General features: G+C 33.4%; 3 protein-coding genes across 3 annotated transcripts; all 3 read left to right on the forward strand.

The window, feature by feature from the left end:
- The first annotated feature begins 326 nt into the window (after window positions 1–326).
- On the forward strand, window positions 327–7,579 carry LOC108194062 (DNA-(apurinic or apyrimidinic site) endonuclease-like). Its single transcript, XM_064081010.1, has 9 exons — window positions 327–666; window positions 2,468–2,560; window positions 2,699–2,840; window positions 4,129–4,330; window positions 5,212–5,290; window positions 5,927–5,988; window positions 6,587–6,673; window positions 6,910–7,013; window positions 7,332–7,579. Exons 1-9 carry the CDS (start codon window positions 403–405, stop codon window positions 7,403–7,405), a joined length of 1,107 nt encoding a protein of 368 aa, XP_063937080.1. The 5' UTR covers window positions 327–402; the 3' UTR covers window positions 7,406–7,579.
- A 4,983-nt stretch (window positions 7,580–12,562) lies between these two features.
- On the forward strand, window positions 12,563–13,810 carry LOC135148015 (lysine-specific demethylase REF6-like). Its single transcript, XM_064082122.1, has one exon. It carries the CDS (start codon window positions 12,911–12,913, stop codon window positions 13,808–13,810), a length of 900 nt encoding a protein of 299 aa, XP_063938192.1. The 5' UTR covers window positions 12,563–12,910.
- A 1,801-nt stretch (window positions 13,811–15,611) lies between these two features.
- On the forward strand, window positions 15,612–17,034 carry LOC108195042 (lysine-specific demethylase ELF6-like). The gene is made up of 2 exons (XM_017361977.2): window positions 15,612–15,846; window positions 16,358–17,034. The coding sequence occupies exons 1-2, from the start codon at window positions 15,612–15,614 to the stop codon at window positions 16,906–16,908; spliced, it is 786 nt and encodes a 261-aa protein (XP_017217466.2). The 3' UTR covers window positions 16,909–17,034.
- Window positions 17,035–20,327: the final 3,293 nt, after the last annotated feature.

Here is a 20,327-nt window from a genome sequence, read left to right on the forward strand (position 1 = left end):
ACGATGTAACGTTTTTCTTTATAAAAGAAAACGCTAGATTATCCAGTATTAATAACTGTTATTTGAGACATTTTTTCATAGTTATGAACATTATTTATATATTTTGTAAGATGTTAGATCATTTTCTAGAAACGTCATGTGCGAAGGTGAAAACCCCCTATAAATTTAACATCTATCCTTTTAAACAAAACACCAACCCTTTTCCACGATTAATGCATATGTTTTCAGATACGAAATATAAAAAGCTCACAGAAAAAATAAACTTTTTTATTGAAAAAAACAGCAATTATATATTTTTTAATTATATAATCAGCTTTCTGTTAAACACAGTACAGTCTCCGCTTTAAAACAAAGATACAGCAGCAATAGTTCAAGACTTTAAGCCCTCGTTTTGTGTCAGAGATGAAGAGATTTTTCAAACCAGTTGAGAAAGAAGGGTCTTCTAAAAAACCCACAATTCATTCCGTCAATAATGCTGAAGAAACAACTCAAAAAGCCTCTGATAATAACACTAATAATAATGATGAGGGTTTGACAAAGAACAAGAAAGAGCCCACCAAGTTCTTGACATGGAATGCCAATAGCTTCCTTCTCCGGGTCAAGAATAACTGGCCCGAATTCACCAAGTTGCTCCAAGAATCCGACCCGGATGTCATTGCTATTCAGGTCTCTTCTCTACTCTTCTTTACTTTTAAAGTGCCTCACCATAGGGTTTGATTCTTGGGTATTTTGTATTTTTGTATATATGTGTGTGCATTGTGAATTTGTGAAGCTGATTATTATATAAATTCAAGGTGATTTTTTTTTATTTAAAAAATTGTTTTTTTTTTTTTTTTTAATGTGTTTCTTGGATTGTATATACCATTTTTAGTGCTTGTCTTCTAGAAAGAAGCCAATTTTTGTATTTTTGTTTGTTTATTGAGAATAGTTACTTGGCCTGGATAAAAATTGCCCCTTTATAGGATTGAGTATAGTTTTTGCTGGTTTGAGATGGTGTGTTACTGTTGATGTGGAACTAGTATGGTTTCTTTGATATTGGTTATTGGGATTTTTGCTTTTGCTTTGGTGTGAAGTTCATCAAGGGTGTTTGATAGTTTAGTTGTGTTCTTTCCATCTTGAACTGAATGTAATTCGACTGTGGTGAGATGTATGTAGGTACGGGATAGATGTTTTAAAGTCATATTTGTGTTTATTGCACTACGATCATTGTTATGTTTCATTTAATTAATCCGTTAAATCTTCTGAGCGTAATCAGAATGTTTAATTCTAGGGTTTTTGTGAATAAAGATTCATGTAGAGATCTGGATATTGGTGAAATTGAATCTATATAATTATTTGAACCCGCCTTTAGACTATGCAGAGGTTTCACATTAAGTTATGCATGTGGTCTTGATCCAAGTCGAAAGAAGTCGATCTTGTTCCAAGTCAAAAGAAGTCATTATTTAGAAATTATACAGTAATTTTGGTTCGTTGATTCGGATGTTTCCATCTGTAAATGTTTTACCATTTTCAACAAAATCAAGCTCCGCTATACTTTGTTTCTGTTTACCCATGCCTTACAGAAATATTATGAAAACAATCTTGTCATGGCTATGCAAATTGTCTACGCGATACTGTGTTCATGAACACATGGAAAAGATTGTTGCCAAACATTAGATATGACTACTAAGAATCTGTTAGCAAGTTGATTTATAGGCTGAAGATTAATAATGCTGTGGAATGTGTTGGTGAACTGGCTTAGCTTTTAGAATTCCCATGTTCAACTGCTGGGACCAGTTTGATTTTTTTTTTTGTTGCTAAGATACCAATTTGATATTTTACTAATACTATCACCAGAGCTCTATTTTCATTGTTTCTATGTCATATTATTTATTTATTTATAAAAATTAGGTTTTGAAGTTTTATCAACATTAAAATCTTTTTTTGATAAGTTTTTTTTTTTTTTGACAAACGGCTGATGTAGTCGAAGTCGACCCGGATCGGCCGGGATCGCGTTCCAGTTCGTCATTCCGGCGAACCGCAGATGCTTGCTCTGATGACTGTAAAACGAGAAGAAAGGAAGAAAGTAGACGTGGGTTGTATTGTTTTGATGATGTGTGATATACATACATATGCTTGTATGTATATGTGTTTGTGTCAACTGGTGAAGAAGATGAAGCGTGAAATAGACGCGTATGTGCAGATTAGACAGCTGTATTCTTTTCTTTATTTCATTTCTCATTTTTCTTTTCTTTTGACTGTAGTCATATCACACATAAAGTCCAATAGATATTGTCATTTAGATTTTTATCTTGTAATTATATTTCAGTTTCAATATGATGTAATGTTTAAAATCCAAAAACTAAAATCATTATACTTATTAATATAAAAAATTAAATAAAAAAGTAAATTAAATTAGTTTATGTTAAAAAATTTGTCTTAAAGTGAATGATAAGTGATTCACTATTAATTAGTTACAGGATTTTAGGAAGTAAGGCTTCCAGCAGCTGGTGCAAAGGGGAATCCTAAAAACCCAAGAGAACTAAAAGATGACACAAGCTCTTCACGTGAGGAAAAACAGGTGAATATTTTACTTCTTAGTAGTATAACCTTATAGCTTTTGAATCTTACAATGCCTCACTCTCAACTCTCAAAAAATATACAATTCCAATTATCTGACTGAATCCCTTGAACGGTTCTATGTTTGCAAACTATGCAGATTCTAATGCGCGCCATCTCAAATTCACCATTAAAAGACTATAACTTTTGGTGGTCTCTTTCAGATACAAAGTATGCTGGGACTGCATTATTTGTGAAGAAGTGTTTCAATCCAAAGGTCTCTTTCTCTCTTAATCAAACAGGTATAGTACTACAGTAAATTTACGTATTAATGTAACACATGATACAAATTTCCACGCGTTGTGGTCTGCTGAACTACTTCCATTTCATTGCTATTGTATACATGTCTGGAGAAGTAGAGTTCCTCTTTTATATAACCTCCAATAATAAGGGATATAGGGTCTGTTTGGGAGTGCTGTTAAAAATTGTTAAAAATTGCTTTGCTGTCAGAAAAAGTGCTGGTAAAAAAAGTGCTGTTGTAGAAATCAGATAACTGTTTGGTAATTTTTTTAATACTTGCTTATTTTGAGTTGTAATATAAAAAAATAATGTTTTTCGTGAGGTTTAATGGTAAAATCTGCTTTTTCCAAAAGCTGAAAAGCAGCTTTTTCCAAAAGCATGGGAGGGCATGCTTTTTCTAAAAGCAGCTTTTTAACTAAAAGCTGCTATTTGGAAAAGCTACTTTTGGATTTACCAAACAGTTTTTCACCTACTTTTTAGCGAAAAGCTGCTGTTGTATGCAACAGCAATGCCAAATAGTACCATAGAGACTGCAATATCCAGTTCTATAAATTTTTTGTTGCATCTCTAGTTGAGTTTACTAAGGATGCGAAAAACATTATGGTGTTGTGCTAATGAGGGGTATAGTATAGGATCCTGCAGTGTGTTCATGTCAGTTTGTTTTTAATAAAGAAATCCACTCGTCTGTAATTACAAAATGCAAAAGGGAATGAGACTTTACTTCTCATGAATGCATGTCTTCTTTTGCTTGCATCTACATTCAATTGATTCCCCTAAATAATTTTTATGTCCTAGATCTGGCTTCTAGGTAACGACTTTAGGGATATTTGCTACTTTAAAAATGTTGTTTGGGAACAAAAAGGAACTAGAAAGTGCTTTCATTATGTGGGTTGGATTGTGGAAGACGATTAATAACTTGTGGACTATAAGCAAACTAATTTTATCTAAAATAATTTTATAATCCGCAAGTTCCTATCATTTTTTATATTATATAGCCTACTAAATTGTCTTCCTTTGACCTTTGTGTATCTGCAATCTGATTTGGCTGCACTTTTGTGCAATGGCTCATGGGCATCATAGAGCTATCTAAAATGTAAACTGCTACCAAATTGTTAGGAAACAGCTTTCATTTCAGAAATTCAGTGACTAATTATGTTCTTCTCTAGACTCTAAAGTAGTTACCATAAATTGCACTCAAGTAACCCTAGAGCATTATACACTTTCTTTTAATATTCCAACCATTTCCATTAAAAACTGGGAGAACTTGAATTTATAAATGTATTTTTATAGGTTCAAAGCACGAACCTGATGGCCGGGTTATTCTAGCTGAATTTGAATCCTTTCGTTTGTTAAATACGTATGTGCCAAACAATGGTTGGAAAGATGAGGAAACCTCATTTCAGAGGAGAAGGAAATGGGATCAGCGAATGCTAGACTTTGTTTTGCAAAATTTGGATAAACCCCTTATCTGGTGTGGGGACCTTAATGTAAGGTATGTTTTCTTTTTTAGCTCGTGTTATTCTCTAATTGCTTAGTTCCGCATTTTTATTTTTGTTTCTGAATGTTTACCAAGAACTCTATTGATTTAGTTAGTGGGAACTGGGCATATTATGCTGCAGAGTTTCTTTGCAACACACACAATGCGTATACGTGCAAAAATTACTGATTAATGAAATAAGATTTCTAGTTTTGCAGACTTTGTAAGTTAAACAAGACCTGAAAAACCAATCCAACTTTAAAAGACTAAGAAAGCCAACTCACTGTACTACAGTAGGACAAAGCAGCTGTATGCATATATATATAAACATCTAGACCACTTGTCACCTATTTGATCTACTTACCCTGATGAACTCATGAACCCTATTCAGTTAGAGAAACTAGATTCATGCAGATTTCAAATCATGTAGCCCCTAAACAATGTCTGCACTATGACCAAAATTGGCTTGCATACTTGGAGCACCACTATACAACTAGCAGCTATTTCTTGTTTTGTGGTTGTCTTTTACCTATCTTCCGGTGCCCATTTACACTTCCTTCTATTGTAATTTGTGACAAAAACTTTTAGTTCATTATTCATCAAGAAATTATTATGGGGGAGCTCAGGTTGATAGCTAGTTATTGATCCACATTATTATATATTGTCTATAGTTTCTAAGAGTTATATACATTATAGTCAAGCGGCCATGTAGCATTGAATTCTCTTGCAGATAGTTTTGGTTTTAATTGAATTTTCTTAAACTGACTTTCTCTTCAGTTACAAAACTTGCTATAATAATTTTTCATGTTTCATTTTATTGCAATATTCTTGAATATTGTTATTGTATAAGTAAATACTCATCCTTTATTAACCTGTTTTACTTCTGGCATTTGTAGCCATGAAGAGACTGATGTGAGTCATCCAGAATTTTTTAGCTCGGCCAAGCTCAATGGTTATACTCCACCAAATAAAGAGGTGCTTGTTCATTATATGCTTTCTGTGCAGTTTGATCACTTTTACATATTGTCTTTTGTTTATGTTAGCTATAAAAGATTTATTGCCAGAGACTGGTTCTTTAATCTCCTTGAACTACGTATGTTGCTCTCATAAAAACCTGGGTTTGGTAGCCCTCCGTTCCTTACAAAATTAGTAGGAAGCTTATGCCATTTATATGACATGATTCATCTTATCAAGAATGATTCTAGTTTAAATTTTATTGTAAATTTTACTATAATGTTGGTTGAATAAAGACGTTCTTAAACCATAATTTCAAGGTGACCTGTGTATTCATGAATAGATATGGAACGAGTTTTCATATTATGCTAGTTGTAAAAATACATAATTAAATTACAAGACTTGTGTTTCTTGTAAATAGTATTAATATTGTATCTCTCTATGAAGAGTATTTTCATCTCCCAAAACTCCAATATGCTCATCTTTATCAAACAAGGTAAGAGCATACTGTGATTTTACAATTAAATGATGGAGTGATACTGGTTAAACAATTGTGATCAATACTTTAAATATCTCAGCTCTTTCGAGAGTATATGCCATTTACACTTTTAAATTTCCCACTTTTAAGTTACAGGATATTCCTCTCTGATTGTGCAGGACTGTGGGCAGCCTGGATTTACATTGTCTGAGAGGAAGCGTTTTGGTGCGATATTAAAGCAGTATGTAACCCCTTTTTTATTGTAGAGTAACCTGTTGCTGTTTTATAAGCACGGCACAGTTTTATACTTAGCCCTAAATAGTGACAGCATGGTGTGCTGATATTTACCTTTTGGCACAATTCCGACATGTAGATTATTGCTAACTGAAGAAGAAATATGAACCCAAAGTTTAATATTGCAGAATAAGTTTTCATCTGTTTGAGTTTGAAAGATAGGCCTCTAAGTTCTCTACTAGTGCCAATTATATAATGCAATAGTAAATTCGTTTGTTCTAATGATGGCAACTTCTTTAGCTTTTGGCTGCTTATCTCTTGAATCCTTTACTGTTCCATCAGTGACCAAACTAACTAAATCTTTAGGAACATGCTGTTTGATTAAAAAAGATTGTCAACAGTTAAAATATTAATTTACCACCACTCTCCGTCTCAGCCAACTATTCAATGTTATCATGTTGGCAACATGATTGCTTTGTAATCTTTTTCAGGTCTAATTACCATAAAAGAATATATTCAAATATCCCTAGCCATCTTAAAATAGGTGATCTTTAATCATTATGCATATAAAGTTTGAATTTTTCATTCCGTCAATTCTGCTTCAGGGGAAAACTTCTAGATGCCTACAGAGTCCTACATGAGGACAAAGATATGGAGCGTGGCTTCTCTTGGTCTGGAAACCCTGTGGGGAAGTAAGTTTTTCTCGATGTCTTAACATTTGTGTATGCTGTAAAAACTTCATTTGGAAATCACATCTTTGATAAGAGTACAAATCTTTGAGTGGAGAATGCTTGGCCGCCTGCAGGGATTCCAAGTATACCTCAGTTGGCTAGTCATAACTTTTTTATGAAGAAAGATTTTATTTGCAAATCACATCTTTGATAGATTTTATGTAAATAATGAACTGCTAACTTTGCATTTCTTGCAGATATCGTGGAAAAAGGATGAGGATAGACTACTTCATTGTTTCAGAAACGCTTAAGGACAGAATTGTTGCATGCGAGATGCATGGACAGGGGATTGAGTTACAGGGTAATATAACTTTTATAGTTTATATAGAAATATACTTTAATCTTAAAACTAATTACTAAATACATCAAAATTGCCACGGCGGTGGTAAGGAGAGCCATGACGTCATGACAATAATGTGGAGTCGTGAGATTGGATAGTAGTTAATAATTGCAGTTTCCCAGAGTTTGCACTGCAGTCTGCAGGGTAATTTTATTTTTTTTGGAAGGCGGGGTAACCCTAATAACCTTTTTGTTGCTATATACATCCATCTATTCCCGCTGCCCGCTGCCTTCTGTTTAAATATATTTTTCTTATATGTTTTGGTTGAATTTTATGCAGGTTTCTGTGGAAGTGATCATTGTCCTGTATCGCTCAAGCTTTCAGAAACGGACTCCAATTCAGACCAATGCTAAGCATTTGACATACCGGGATCAGTGCTACTCTTGTGTTTGTATTGTCAAACTATCAAGGCATCAATTCATTTAAGTTGAACTTTCGATGTATTTTCAAACACATTTGTCTGTACATCATGACAATTAGAGACAAAATCAAAATAGTTTCTAAATATCAGTTTTTGTTAATTTACAGATATTTATCCAACATTCTTCGGTGCTCGTCACAAGACATGGCCCTTTTTTTCTCGATGACACCATCAGCTAAGATTTCTTGGTGAATGTTGTGTGAAATACTCTGCAACCTTTCAATGCAAATAATACCTGTTCGATCACTACTCTGCAAGAGTTAAGTTCTATGGGGTACACTAGAGCTGTAATTCGAGTCGGGCGGCTCGCGAGCTTGCCCGGCTCGAACTCGTTTAAGTAGGCTCGACTCGGCTCGTTTAACTAAACGAGCTGAGCTCGGGCAAAGGTTCCGGCTCGTTTAATTAAACGAGCCGACTCGACTCGACTCGTGAAATTAAACGAGCCGAGTTCGGGTAGAGGTTTAGGCTCGATTAAGTGTAAAATTAAACGAGCCGCTCGCCCGACTCGCTAAAACCGGCTCGTTTAGCTTAACGAGTCGGCTCGACTCGACTCGTGAAATTAAACGAGTCGAGTTCGGGCAGGGATTTAGACTTGATTAGTTAAACGAGCCGGCTTGGCTCGGCTCGATTAACTCGGCTCGCTCGACCCGAATTACACTCCTAGGGTACACAAAAACGTTGGAGTATTGGAGTAGGAGTTACAAATTTTTAGTTTAATCAAAAATAATATTTTTTATTATCCAAATTTTTATATAGTTTATCATTTATAAGTTGTCTTAAACAAAATTATCAATCATTTAATAATATTCTTCAACTTTAACAAATATTAAGATTTATGTTCTGCTTATTACTTATATTGCAAAACATAGTATTCTCTGATTTATAAAAGTAATTGTTCTACGTTTTGATTACAATATTTATATTGCAGAACATAATCTGCAGGTTGTCGAATGTTTACAAATATTATGGGACAAAAAAAAAATAACTTTAAATGACTAGATTATATTTTTTTTTTTCCAATTTTCTACTCCAACACTCCAATATTTTTGTCTACTCCATAGAACTTAACTCTATCTATGTATGTATGTATCTAAAATATTGTTGTAATTCTACATGTGATATGGATTGTAGGGTGTCAGATTCGAGTAATTCTAAATATATCACTCCACCTGTTATTCATCAACTACCTGCTCGTATCATATGCATCATATTTGAGCATCATATGCATGAAATTTTGTCATTTATTCTTTAATTGGATCTTATCTTATAAATTTGTTTCTCAATCTTATCTCATCTGCGTATGATTATCATCTTAGGCGATGGAGTTTCTTTTTTTTTTTTTGGATTAGTTTTGTTTAAAATTTGAAATATATTCATGATCATTATGAGTTTTTTATTTACAAAAAAAATATCGTTATTGGATCTTTATGTGATGAATGAAGCGTGCATTGAATTTCTTTCGTATGTTTATGTGAAGTTTACAAGATTTTTATAGTAATAATATCATAAAAGTAATTAGAATATCAATAGGAAGAGTTAAAAAATTTTGATGATTGGGAGGAAGGGATTTAGATGTCGGAATTCTGAGATAATGAGTATCATATTTAACATATATAGGTTATAAATGTAGTATGTAGTTTCATACATTTAATTTGGATTGTAAGATGTCAGATTCTACTAAATACCCAACTTAAGTGTTTTTTTTTTTGAAAAAAGAAAACAATTCAATAACAAAAGTCATATGATATCTCCACATATAATTGAAATTGAACAAACGCATAATCATATCGATATTGAATCCTTTCTTCTTGGATAGACAACTAAACGATTTTTTGAAAAGATATGTACATTATGTAATCATCCAATTGTTGTTTGAGCAATCGATCATAAATACATCACCATAAAAATCTTTTTCACTGAATCAACACCATGAAAATCCCACAGATTTGTAATTTCGGACATGATGAACAACGAAAACGCCAGAATAAAAACCAAACTCTCACAAGGAGAGACTAAACAAAAATTAAATAACTTGGAAACTTATTGATGAAAAATAAGAGATGAATTAAAAGTAATGAAAAGAAGAGTCCATGACAGAGAGTTTTTTAGGAAAAAAATATATGTATGACAATATTGAGATTATTGATTATGAAATGATAATTATTCGTAAGACTTGAGTGACATATATTTATTCAATATACTTCAAATTTTGTTATAGGACTAATCTGCTTGTCATGTCTTGCCGATAACTAATAATTCTTAGTCGACACTCTTCAATATTGTCATACACATATTTCTCTTACTATCGCTCTCTACGAATACATATTTGCATATTTTGCTTGTCATATAACGTACAAAATTTTTCTCTGAAGATAATGTCTGCAACTTCTCCTTATTGATAATACTGTTTTTGTAATAGAACCGGTCATTTTATATGTTTGCAACTTTTCCGTACAAATAATACTACGTAATCCATACTATATATATAACACGACATGATATCGAACAATCTCATTACATATAAAATCCGTCATCTCAATTGTTTTTTCCATATATATAGAAAGATTCTTGTAGCTTGTATGTCAAGAAGCTAACACCAAATCAAACTATGTGCAAGTATTTATTTCATCTATTTACAAATCTTGTTACATGATAAATTCTACTTCTCATGTCACCAGTAAATAGCTAATACTTTTCAGTATTACCATACACATTTTGACAATAATGAGTTTGAGGGTGCCGTCGTATCGTTCACCTAAAATTATTGTTTAAATTTTAAAAGGTAGATCTAAATATATTAAGTCCGTCCTCTTTATTCAAAAAAAAAAAAAACTCCTAATTTATTATGGCGACCACCATGATGTCACCGTTAGATCGAGCAATTTACCAGATTATTCCCTTCAACATTCCCAACAAATCATAAATTTCAAGAATACACGCCAGTTTGCATATATTTTAAGTTATATGCTCTACAACTTTATTCTACGATAACGTTAATTTTATCAATATTCTTCAATAAAAATTCTGCTTCTCAGTTCTTATCGACAACTAATATTTTTTTAATCCATACTCTTCAAAATTATCATACACATATTTCCCCCTTCAAATGCTTTATACAAATCATGTTTTCAGTCATATATTCTGTAATGTTATATATTCTTCCAATCATACACTCTACAACATTTAATTGTAGATACTATTTATAATAACAATCTATGATAACATTCATTTTGCTTGTCTATCATAGTAATTAACGTAAAGCTGAGGTATTTAGAAATATTAACATACTACAACCGTAATATTATACCCGCTATCTGATATTGGCAGTTGTACTAGATGTAAATGAGACACTCTACAACATGTATATGTGAATCTTATACCCTGTAATCCATTTTATATGTAAAATCTGATATCACTCAGTAATCCACATATATATAAAATATGATATCCCGAAACCAACATATCTTAAATTTGATACTCTGTAATCCACTTATATATAAAATCATGCATTATATATATTAAATATGACATTCTGCAACCAACATATCTTAAATATAAGGGTCTTTCTAGTGTGTGCCCATGGGCACACATTATACACTAAATTTGATGAGATTGGTGGATTTTAATTGGTGGATTTGGTGTAAATGCAGGGGCGCATATTTATTTATGATTAGATGGCCAATAAAAATGCACCATACTCATAGAATTTAGTGTATATTGTGTGCCCATGGGCACACTATAGAAAAACCGTAAATATAATCACATTATATATAAATCACGCTATGCAACCTACATATATTAAATTTGATACTTTATGATCAACATTATATATATCGATTTTTCTATGGTGGCCCATGGGCACATACTAAGTAACAAATTCTATGCTTTTGACCCATTTTGATTGGCTTCCATTTCTTTATAATGGTGGACCCCATACATACACAATAACCACACCAATCAAATGGAGTAAAATGTATAGAATTTAGCTTTTAACATGTGCTCATGGGTCATCCATACACATCCAAAACTAACAAACTAAAAGAAACATATAAACCAAAAACTCATTATGAGCATGAATAACATATTTCAGTATTTTTTTAAAAAAAGAATTGAACTACAAAGCTCTTTCACTCATCTAAGATGATAATCACAAAAAAATGTAACGTATACAGTCGTAAGCAGTCACAAAGAAAATGCAGCATACAGTCGACAATTGAGATAAGACTAGGGACCAAATTCAGTAAGATGAGATCCAATTCAAGAACAAAAGATACAAATTCATGCATACAATGTTCAAATTATGATAATAAAATTATAAGTAGGCGGTGGGAACAACACGTAGGGTATAAAATTATCAAATTCTCTTCGTCCTTATCCTTAAAATTTACAAAATAACCGTTTCTAGTTGTGAACTTACAATTAAACCACGGAAACACATTTATTTGCACATTCTCTATTTTTTTTCTGTAATCTTAAATCTCGGTATAATACTGATACTACTACCCAAGAAGAATACAATATACCAGCTCACATTCTCTCCTTTTCACTCTGTCTTTCTCATTTCTCTGCCTTTAAAGCCCTGTATCAGGCCTTTCGCTTTTGACCCATAGACACACACTAAGTAACAAATTCTATGCTTTTGACCCATTTTGATTGACTTCCATTTCTTAATAATAGTGGACCCCTTACATATACAACAACCACACCAATCAAATGGAGTTAAATGTATAGAATTTAGCACTTAACATGTGCCCATGGGTCATCTATACACATCCAAAACTAACAAACTAAAAGAAATATATAAACCAGAAACTCATTATGAGCATGAATAACATATATCAGTATTATTTTAAAAAAAGAATTGAACTACAAAGCTCTTTCACTCATCTAAGATGATAATCACAAAAAAATGTAACGTAACAGTCGTAAACAGTCACAAAAAAAATGCAGCATACAGTCGACAGTTGAGATAAGACTAAGGACCAAATTCAATGAGATGAGATCCAATTCAAGAACAAAAGATACAAATTCATGCATACAATGTTCAAATTTTGATAATAAAATTATAAGTAGGCGGTGGCTGAAAAACACGTAGGATATAAAATCATCTAATTCTCTTCGTCCTTATCCTTAAAAATTTACAAAATAACCGTTTCTAGTTGTGAACTTACAATTAACCCACCGAAACACATTTATTTGCACATTCTCTATTTTTTGTGTAATCTTAAATCTCGGTATAATACTACTGCCCAAGAAGAATACAATATACCAGCTCACCTTCTCTCTTTCTTTTCACTCTGTCTTTCTCATTTCTCTGCCTTTAAAGCTCCTGTATCAGGCCCTTCTCAAAGCTTCACAGATCTTGTACGTATTAATTTATTGATATATACATTTCTTCTTGTGTGTTTAATTGTTGTAAGCTTTTGTTGTAAATTCAATGGCAAGAATTAGAGGCAGAGCAGGGTACAAACCACGCCCTTATAAGAAAACAGAGGTTTTGCAATGGCTTATATCCCTTCCTTTAGCACCCGAATTTCATCCGACCCTCGAAGAATTTCAGGATCCTATTGGTTATATTCAAAAAATTGAGAAAGAGGCTTCTGTGTATGGTATTTGTAAAATCATACCCCCTGTCTTGTTGCCCTTGATGAAAACCACATTTGATCAACTTAATAAGTCTTTGTTGGCCTGTTCTGCCTCCCCGGAAGGCGAATTAAAGCCAACATTCACCACTCGGGTGCAGGAAGTTGGTTCTTGCCAGAGAAAACACTACCCTGTGATTAAATCTGTGAGGGAGAGTGGTAAGACTTACACCGTTGCTGAATTCGAAGCAAAGGCTAAGTCTTTCGAAAAAAGCTTTTTCAAGGGAAGTTCGATAGAAAAGGGGGCTTTAAGTTCTCTTGAAATCGAAAGCCTTTATTGGAATGCTAATGCTGAGAAGCCCTTTGAGGTTGAGTATGCAAATGACATGCACATATCAGCTTTCGTGGAGTTGGAGAAGCGGAGGGGTGGAGATGGATTGAATGAATATTTAAATGTGGGAGATTCTAATTGGAATTTGAGGGGAACTGCAAGGTTAGAAGGATGTCCCCTGAGGTTCATAAAGGATGACATACCCGGGGTTACATCCCCAATGGTCTATATGGGCATGCTCTTCACCTGGTTCGCGTGGCATGTAGAGGATCATGATCTACATAGCCTGAATTACATGCACATGGGGGATAAGAAGACATGGTATGGGGTGCCTCAGGATTCTGCAGCTGCTTTTGAGGAGGTCATCAGAAATCATGGCTATAGAGCTGAGATGAATCCTATCTGTGAGTTTGGTTATTATTGAAATTATGCTAAATTGTCTCAATTTATGTTTATCATAATTTGCTCCTAACATGTGCTGTATGCAATTGATATGATTTTATGGGGTGCCAAAATTTCCATAGCCATGGTTAACAAACCACTTCTCCAATTTGTATATATAATTCAAGGTTTAGCTTAAGATTAAAACTTTATGCATTGTATGTGGGGAAGCACTTATAAAGTCTTTAAGGCCATAGTTTTTTGTTGAACCTCCAAGTATGTCTTTTCAGCTTTATATTAGTTCGAACTGTTATATATTAGTCTTTTCCATTTTGTAAGGGTTCTGCATATTTTTGCTCAGTACTTACTACTCTTAGCGTGTACAACTGCAGCGACTTTTGCTAGCCTTGCTAAAAAGACCACGGTCATCTCCCCGGAAGTGTTTCTTAATGCTGGCATTCGATGTTGCAGGTAACTGTTTTATCTTTTTCTACTGAATATTTTACAACAAAGGGCCTGATCCTTTCTTCTTTCCACTTATAACATGGAGACTTGATTACTAGGACTTTCTCTTAGAGCATCAAATGTATTTATGTGACTGTATAATTTCTGGCGATTTATTCATATATTTGTTTCCCGCCTTTATTGCTTTGTAAAACCAGGCTGGTCCAGAATCCGGGAGAATTTATTGTCACTTTTCCAAGGGCTTACCATTCCGGATTCAGTCATGGTCAGACATCTTTTTACCTTGGATTTTGTTTGTAATATTATTATATCAATACTATATCTATCTTGACATTAATTAATGCACATAGGATTCAACTGCGCGGAAGCTTCAAATATTGCAACTCCTGAATGGTTACGGTTTGCAAGAGAAGCTGAAATCCGACGAGCTGCAATAAACTATCCTCCACTTTTTTCCCATATCCAATTGCTCTATGATCATGCCCTGTCATTCTCTTCAAGGTTTTCCCAGTTCATAGATTACTTCGAGTGTATTGAGTATGGCTTTTTAAGCTAGCTTATTTGCAATAATCAATATTCAGAGTTGGACTAAAATATTATTCAATAAAGATTCTGTCATTATAATTGTTGCATACTTGCATTCTAAACACAGCATTATTTCTCATATGTTAGTATCTTTGAGAAGTTAGCATAAACCTTTATAAGATAGATGGTAATATTTTGGTTCCATGAGCATGATTTAGTTGAACAGTCATATACGTAGTCAGTATTATAATTGCTTCATGATGAAGATTTTCTATATGATCTTACATTCTCAGGGTACCAGTGAGCATGGAAACAAGGAATTCAGGATTAGAAGAGAAGCATAAAGGTGAAGGGGAACGCCTCGTGAAGGAGCTCTTTGTGCAAGATGTGAAGCATAATACCAACCTGCTTCATAGTCTTGGGAAAAGATCTCCACCTATTCTTTTGCCCTGTGATTTTTTCAAGGGAAATTTTCCTGATTTGCATAATGGTAAGAATATTCCCTTGTTTAGCAAACACATTAATTTTTATTGTGAACCCTGACTTCTCAGAACCTGAACATTAACACTCAAAAATACGGACCTGATCAATGTGAGTGGTTGCCTGATGCAGGTCATTTTTCATGTTTAGCGTGTGGGGTTTTATGTTTTGCTTGTTCAGCAATCATAAAACCTAGTGAAGTGGATCTGCTGGATTCTGTTTTAGGTAAAGAATACTACATACCAGTTTACAGCTTCTCCCTTTCTCAACAAAGACATGTTAACACTCCCTTTATTTTCTGCATACCATAGATAGTTGTTTCTCGTGCAGTATAAGGTAATTTAATATGGAAATATATATTAAATGCAGGGCGGATGGAAGCTTCCTGTAGTAGTAGGCTTCCAAAGGATATATCATCACTGGCTCTTATAGCTCTGACCTATGAGGTATCCTCCGACTCTGAAACTGAACTGGAAGAAGTTTCCCCAGTATCCAGCCTTGATGATGATTCCTCTCGATGGCATGTCTTCTGCCTTCAGCATGCTTTAGAAGTTAAACAGAAACTGGATGCGCTTGGGGGCATGCACATGTTACTCCTTTGTCATCCAGGTAAGTTATTAGTTTTGATAATTAGTACTTAATGATGTGATTTAAAGTAAACACTTGTGAATCTGTTGTCTGATATCCTTGTCAATATAATTATGAATCTTTATAGTTTGTACAATGAAGCAAAAGCGGACCAGACACCTTCAAAAATTTCCAAAAATGAAACTAATTGCCATTTCTTACGTTAAAAAATGCAAGAACCCAAGCCAAACCCTAAGACCGCAATTTTTATATATAACCCTGTCATCTGCTGTAAACCTGTATTCAATTACAGTAGAGAGATATCCTGTGGTGACAACTTTGCCCTCATTTCTTTGTAACGTTTCCTTTTGTTTTTTGGCAACTTCATTAGCATACAGAGAGTAAAATGCATTATATCTGTCGATGAAATGCATACTGCCTTTACAATTTGGTGCATATGGCAACAAAATTTTTAAAATTAATCTACTAGATAGTACTCGTGCCTTCTCTGCTACCAGTCCTTTTATAATATTTAGCGATGCATATTTTGCAGATTATCCCAAGTTTTTGGCTGAAACAAAATTAATGGCTGATGAACTTGGGGAGGATCACATTTGGAGTGACATTTCCTTCAGGGAAGCCGGGGAAGAAGATAAGGAGAGAATCAAGTCGGCTTTAGATGGTGAAGGGTCCTTTCCTGGGAACGATGACTGGGCTGCCAAGCTGGGGGCTAATCTTTCTCGCAGTGCCAACCAAAGTCGACATACTTCAGCTGACGTAACGCCTAGCAAATCTTCAAGAAGTCACACAATTTGCTTATCCTCTGAGAGAACCAAAGGCACATTGAAGATGAAGAGACTTGCTGACATTGAGCCTTCCTCAAGGGGCAAGTCTCCTGTAGCTGAAGAATCTGGGAAGGCCCCTAAAGATCAACGTATTATTGTATACAAGAGGAGGAATAAGCTCAAGGTAAATCCAGTCCAGGAGGAGACTCCTCCACCTAAACAGGACCAGGACCATGGCACTGTAAAGTCGGAAGGTGGACCGAGGACTAGACTCAGGTCAAGAACAAGGAAACACCCTCCAAAGAAGGCTACTCGGTGAAAAAAGGACCTCGTTTCTAGTTTAGAATGTCCTTGGAATTTCCTTCACATTACCGTTGATTCAGGCCGCTTGATTAAGCCTTTTCAGTTTCAGAATAGAATTTCCAGTCACAAAGGAATGTACATAATGTTGTCTTACATTTTAAATGAACCAAACTACATGATAAAAATTTGTATAGTTATGGACTATAGTTCTTATATCTTCTGTCTATTAATTTTTGTTGTCTTGTCTATATGCCATGGATTTTGATAGATGGTTAAGCATGGTTTAAGTACACAATCACTGTACATTCTGCAAGGAGCTGCAGGAGGTTCAGAGATGCGGGGGTAATCGGGGAAGGATTCACAGTCGGGGCAAGGGGTACCTGCCATGTATGATATATATCATCCAGAAAATGTTAGTTATTGTCCGCCATCAAAGATGGCCTAAAATTGACATCGAGATCACGTTTTTTCCTCAAAATAATTATCATTTTACTTGCTTTTGTGCCTCAATGTTTTCCAATATTATGTTTAAACTGATATAAAATCTCACGGCCGGTTATTAAATTTAAATTTCCCCCGTACTTACCAATTTCTAGATTTGTCTTCCAGAGTTTGGTAGTAAATGTTGCATTACTTGGATGCCGCAACCACTTCTTTAGAAAATAATAAATAAATAAGTGCCAGACTGATGCAAATATTTTTCTTAATTTATAATGTATATGTATATTTTGTAAAAGTAGAAAAATTAAAAACAAAACATTTTTTTCACTTCTCAAATCTCATTACACGAAAAATCCGTAATATCAATTCTTTCCTCCATATAAAGAGTATTAATTTCACCTTTTGCAACTAAAATTTAAATAACTTCTACAACATCATTTCAGAAAAATTATAGAGCACAAAGAAATATTAAAGATATTCAATGCACATCACATGTATCATACACATATCCCAAAATAGCAAACAAGAAGAAACACATGAGCATGAATAACATATTTTTAATTAAAAAAGAAAATTGAACATGAAAACTCTTTCACTCCTCTAAGGTGATAATTACAAAGAAAAGTAGCACACAATCGTAAGCAATTGAGATAAGACTAATGACCAAATTTAATAAAATCAGCTCAAATCCTGCAGAACAAAAGACAGAATTTCATGCATATATTTTTCAATATTTGATGACAAAATCACAAGTAGATGGCTCTACAATAAATAGAATAAAAATGACATTTATTTCATTGTCCTTATCTTATAACCCCCATTCTTTCTTTACCTATTTGTAAACTTGTGGTAAGCCACCAGGACGTATTTATTGATTCCCCCATTTTTATTACATTGTTAAATAATAAATAATAAAAATTAGGTTATGTGATTCGAAGTTTAGTATGAGGAGTTATAGTCGGTATATCTCTCAATACAAATAGTTCATAACCGTGAGTATCTGTAGAAATAAAATTGTATATTTTGATACCTAAAATGTTGACAATGGTTTAAGAATCAAATCATGTCAACAGTCTAATAAAATTAAAATTTTATGTTATTTTTACTTACAGAAAAAGATAATATATTTTATATTATTTTTTAAAATTTTTAAAATTAATATTTTAAAATTTATTATTAAATAAAATAAAATTATACTCCATATTAAATTATTCAAATATGTAAAATATCAAATAAAACTTGTGCATTGACAAGTTATAAGTTTGGTTTCATTGTTTCACATGGCAAATAGGTCCAATCATGGTAAACCCTTGGGTAGGGTCGAAGCCAACCGACAAGTTAGAGCGAGGCCGACCTAGGAATTCTCCCGAAGATGGGCCGAGTTGGACTCTGATGAAGCGAGCCTGACCGAAGCCAGCCTGGGGACATGTTAGATGCCTGTGACAAATTCAAGTCCCGGGAATAGTGGACTGAAACACAACTCATATAGACGAAAACCTATTCTTTGAACACATGAAGACTACGTCTTCGTGGAGCAGTACAGAAAATTGGACTTCAACATTCACACCCCAGATTTTACGAAACAACTTTTCCCACCTCCGATTCCCTTCAGCCACGACCGAAGGAGAAGAGAATGACTGGAATAAAAGGCTAGCAGAGGTTTGTCTTCATATACTTCTTCTATACACACACACACATAGCACTTGGAGTTACCATCTCACACACTTTTGAACCTAGTTACTATTCTCACATCGCAAGTGAATCTATGTCATCTCAAATCTTTTCTCCATATATGTCAAAGGATTTCTCCTACTTGTAAAAAAAATAATATCAAATCAAATTATGCAAAAGTTTCATTTATTTACAAATATTTATTCAATATCCTTGGTTTTTTTTTTTTGACGAATTATGCTTTTCACATCACCAAAAATTATATATGTTATTTAATACTCTTCTATACCGACATGCACATTTTTCTCAAGGACTCTCTGCAAATCATATCTTTAGTCACATTTGTAAATTTGCATTACGTTGTATCTGACACTTTGCAACCGTATCATATACGAAATCTGACGCACTACAACCTGATTGCAACCTAATATGTATATGTGAAATCTATGTAAAATCTGATGTCAACAAATAAGAAAGCTGCAATCTTATTACGCGGGAAATTTGTCATATTAATTCTTTCATGCATCTATGTCTCGAAGGATTCCTTTTATTTGTATATAACAAAATTAACACCCTAAAGTATATTATGTATTTATTTCATCTATTTACAATTATTCATCCAATATTCTTCGATGACAAATTCTATTTTTGAAATCTTACAAACACTAATCTTTCTTAATCCGTACTCTTTAATATTGCCACACACATATTCTTTTCTCAAATACTATTTGCAAATCATAGTTTTCTGTCATATATTATGCAGTTTCGAAGAAAATTTCAGATCATATGCTCTGCAACTTTTCAGCGGAGATGATATCATATAAATTATCAATTTTTAATAATGTTCATTTTACTCGTTTATCATTCTAATTAACGTGGAGTCAAGATATTTAGAAATATTAATGAACTACAACTGACTATAGATAGAATTCAAAACTCTCATTCTGTATTAAATATATAAAATCATAAACTACAACTTACATGTTAACTATGATACTTTATAATTCTTATATATTATATATATAATTTGACACTCTAAAAGCTACATACTATGGAATTATATATAAATACGATACTCTACGGTCTCATTATACCGAAAATCAGAACCTCAATTCTTTCATCCATGTCAATAATATTTCATTTACTTTCACGATATTCTTCCAATAAAATTTTTAAATTTTCACAAATACATACGAAAGAAAGTAAATATACATTTCATTCATCACATAAAGATCCAAAATCAACAAACTAAAAGGACATATGATCATGAGTAACATATTTCAGTTTTAAAAAAATGAACTTGGAAGCTCTTTCACTCCTTAA

This window comes from Daucus carota, chromosome 7 (assembly GCF_001625215.2).
Source record: "Daucus carota subsp. sativus chromosome 7, DH1 v3.0, whole genome shotgun sequence".
NCBI classification, from domain to species: domain Eukaryota; kingdom Viridiplantae; phylum Streptophyta; class Magnoliopsida; order Apiales; family Apiaceae; genus Daucus; species Daucus carota.

Excerpts from the sequence above, each read along its gene's own strand:
- LOC108195042 (XM_017361977.2), top strand. The coding sequence starts at position 15,612 with ATGGAAGCTTCCTGTAGTAGTAGGCTTCCAAAGGATATATCATCACTG. Across the intron at positions 15,847-16,357 it reads GTTACTCCTTTGTCATCCAG|ATTATCCCAAGTTTTTGGCT; the intron begins GTAAGTTATTAG and ends CATATTTTGCAG.
- LOC135148015 (XM_064082122.1), top strand. The coding sequence starts at position 12,911 with ATGGCAAGAATTAGAGGCAGAGCAGGGTACAAACCACGCCCTTATAAG.
- LOC108194062 (XM_064081010.1), top strand. The coding sequence starts at position 403 with ATGAAGAGATTTTTCAAACCAGTTGAGAAAGAAGGGTCTTCTAAAAAA. Across the intron at positions 4,331-5,211 it reads TGTGGGGACCTTAATGTAAG|CCATGAAGAGACTGATGTGA; the intron begins GTATGTTTTCTT and ends TGGCATTTGTAG. Across the intron at positions 7,014-7,331 it reads ACAGGGGATTGAGTTACAGG|GTTTCTGTGGAAGTGATCAT; the intron begins GTAATATAACTT and ends AATTTTATGCAG.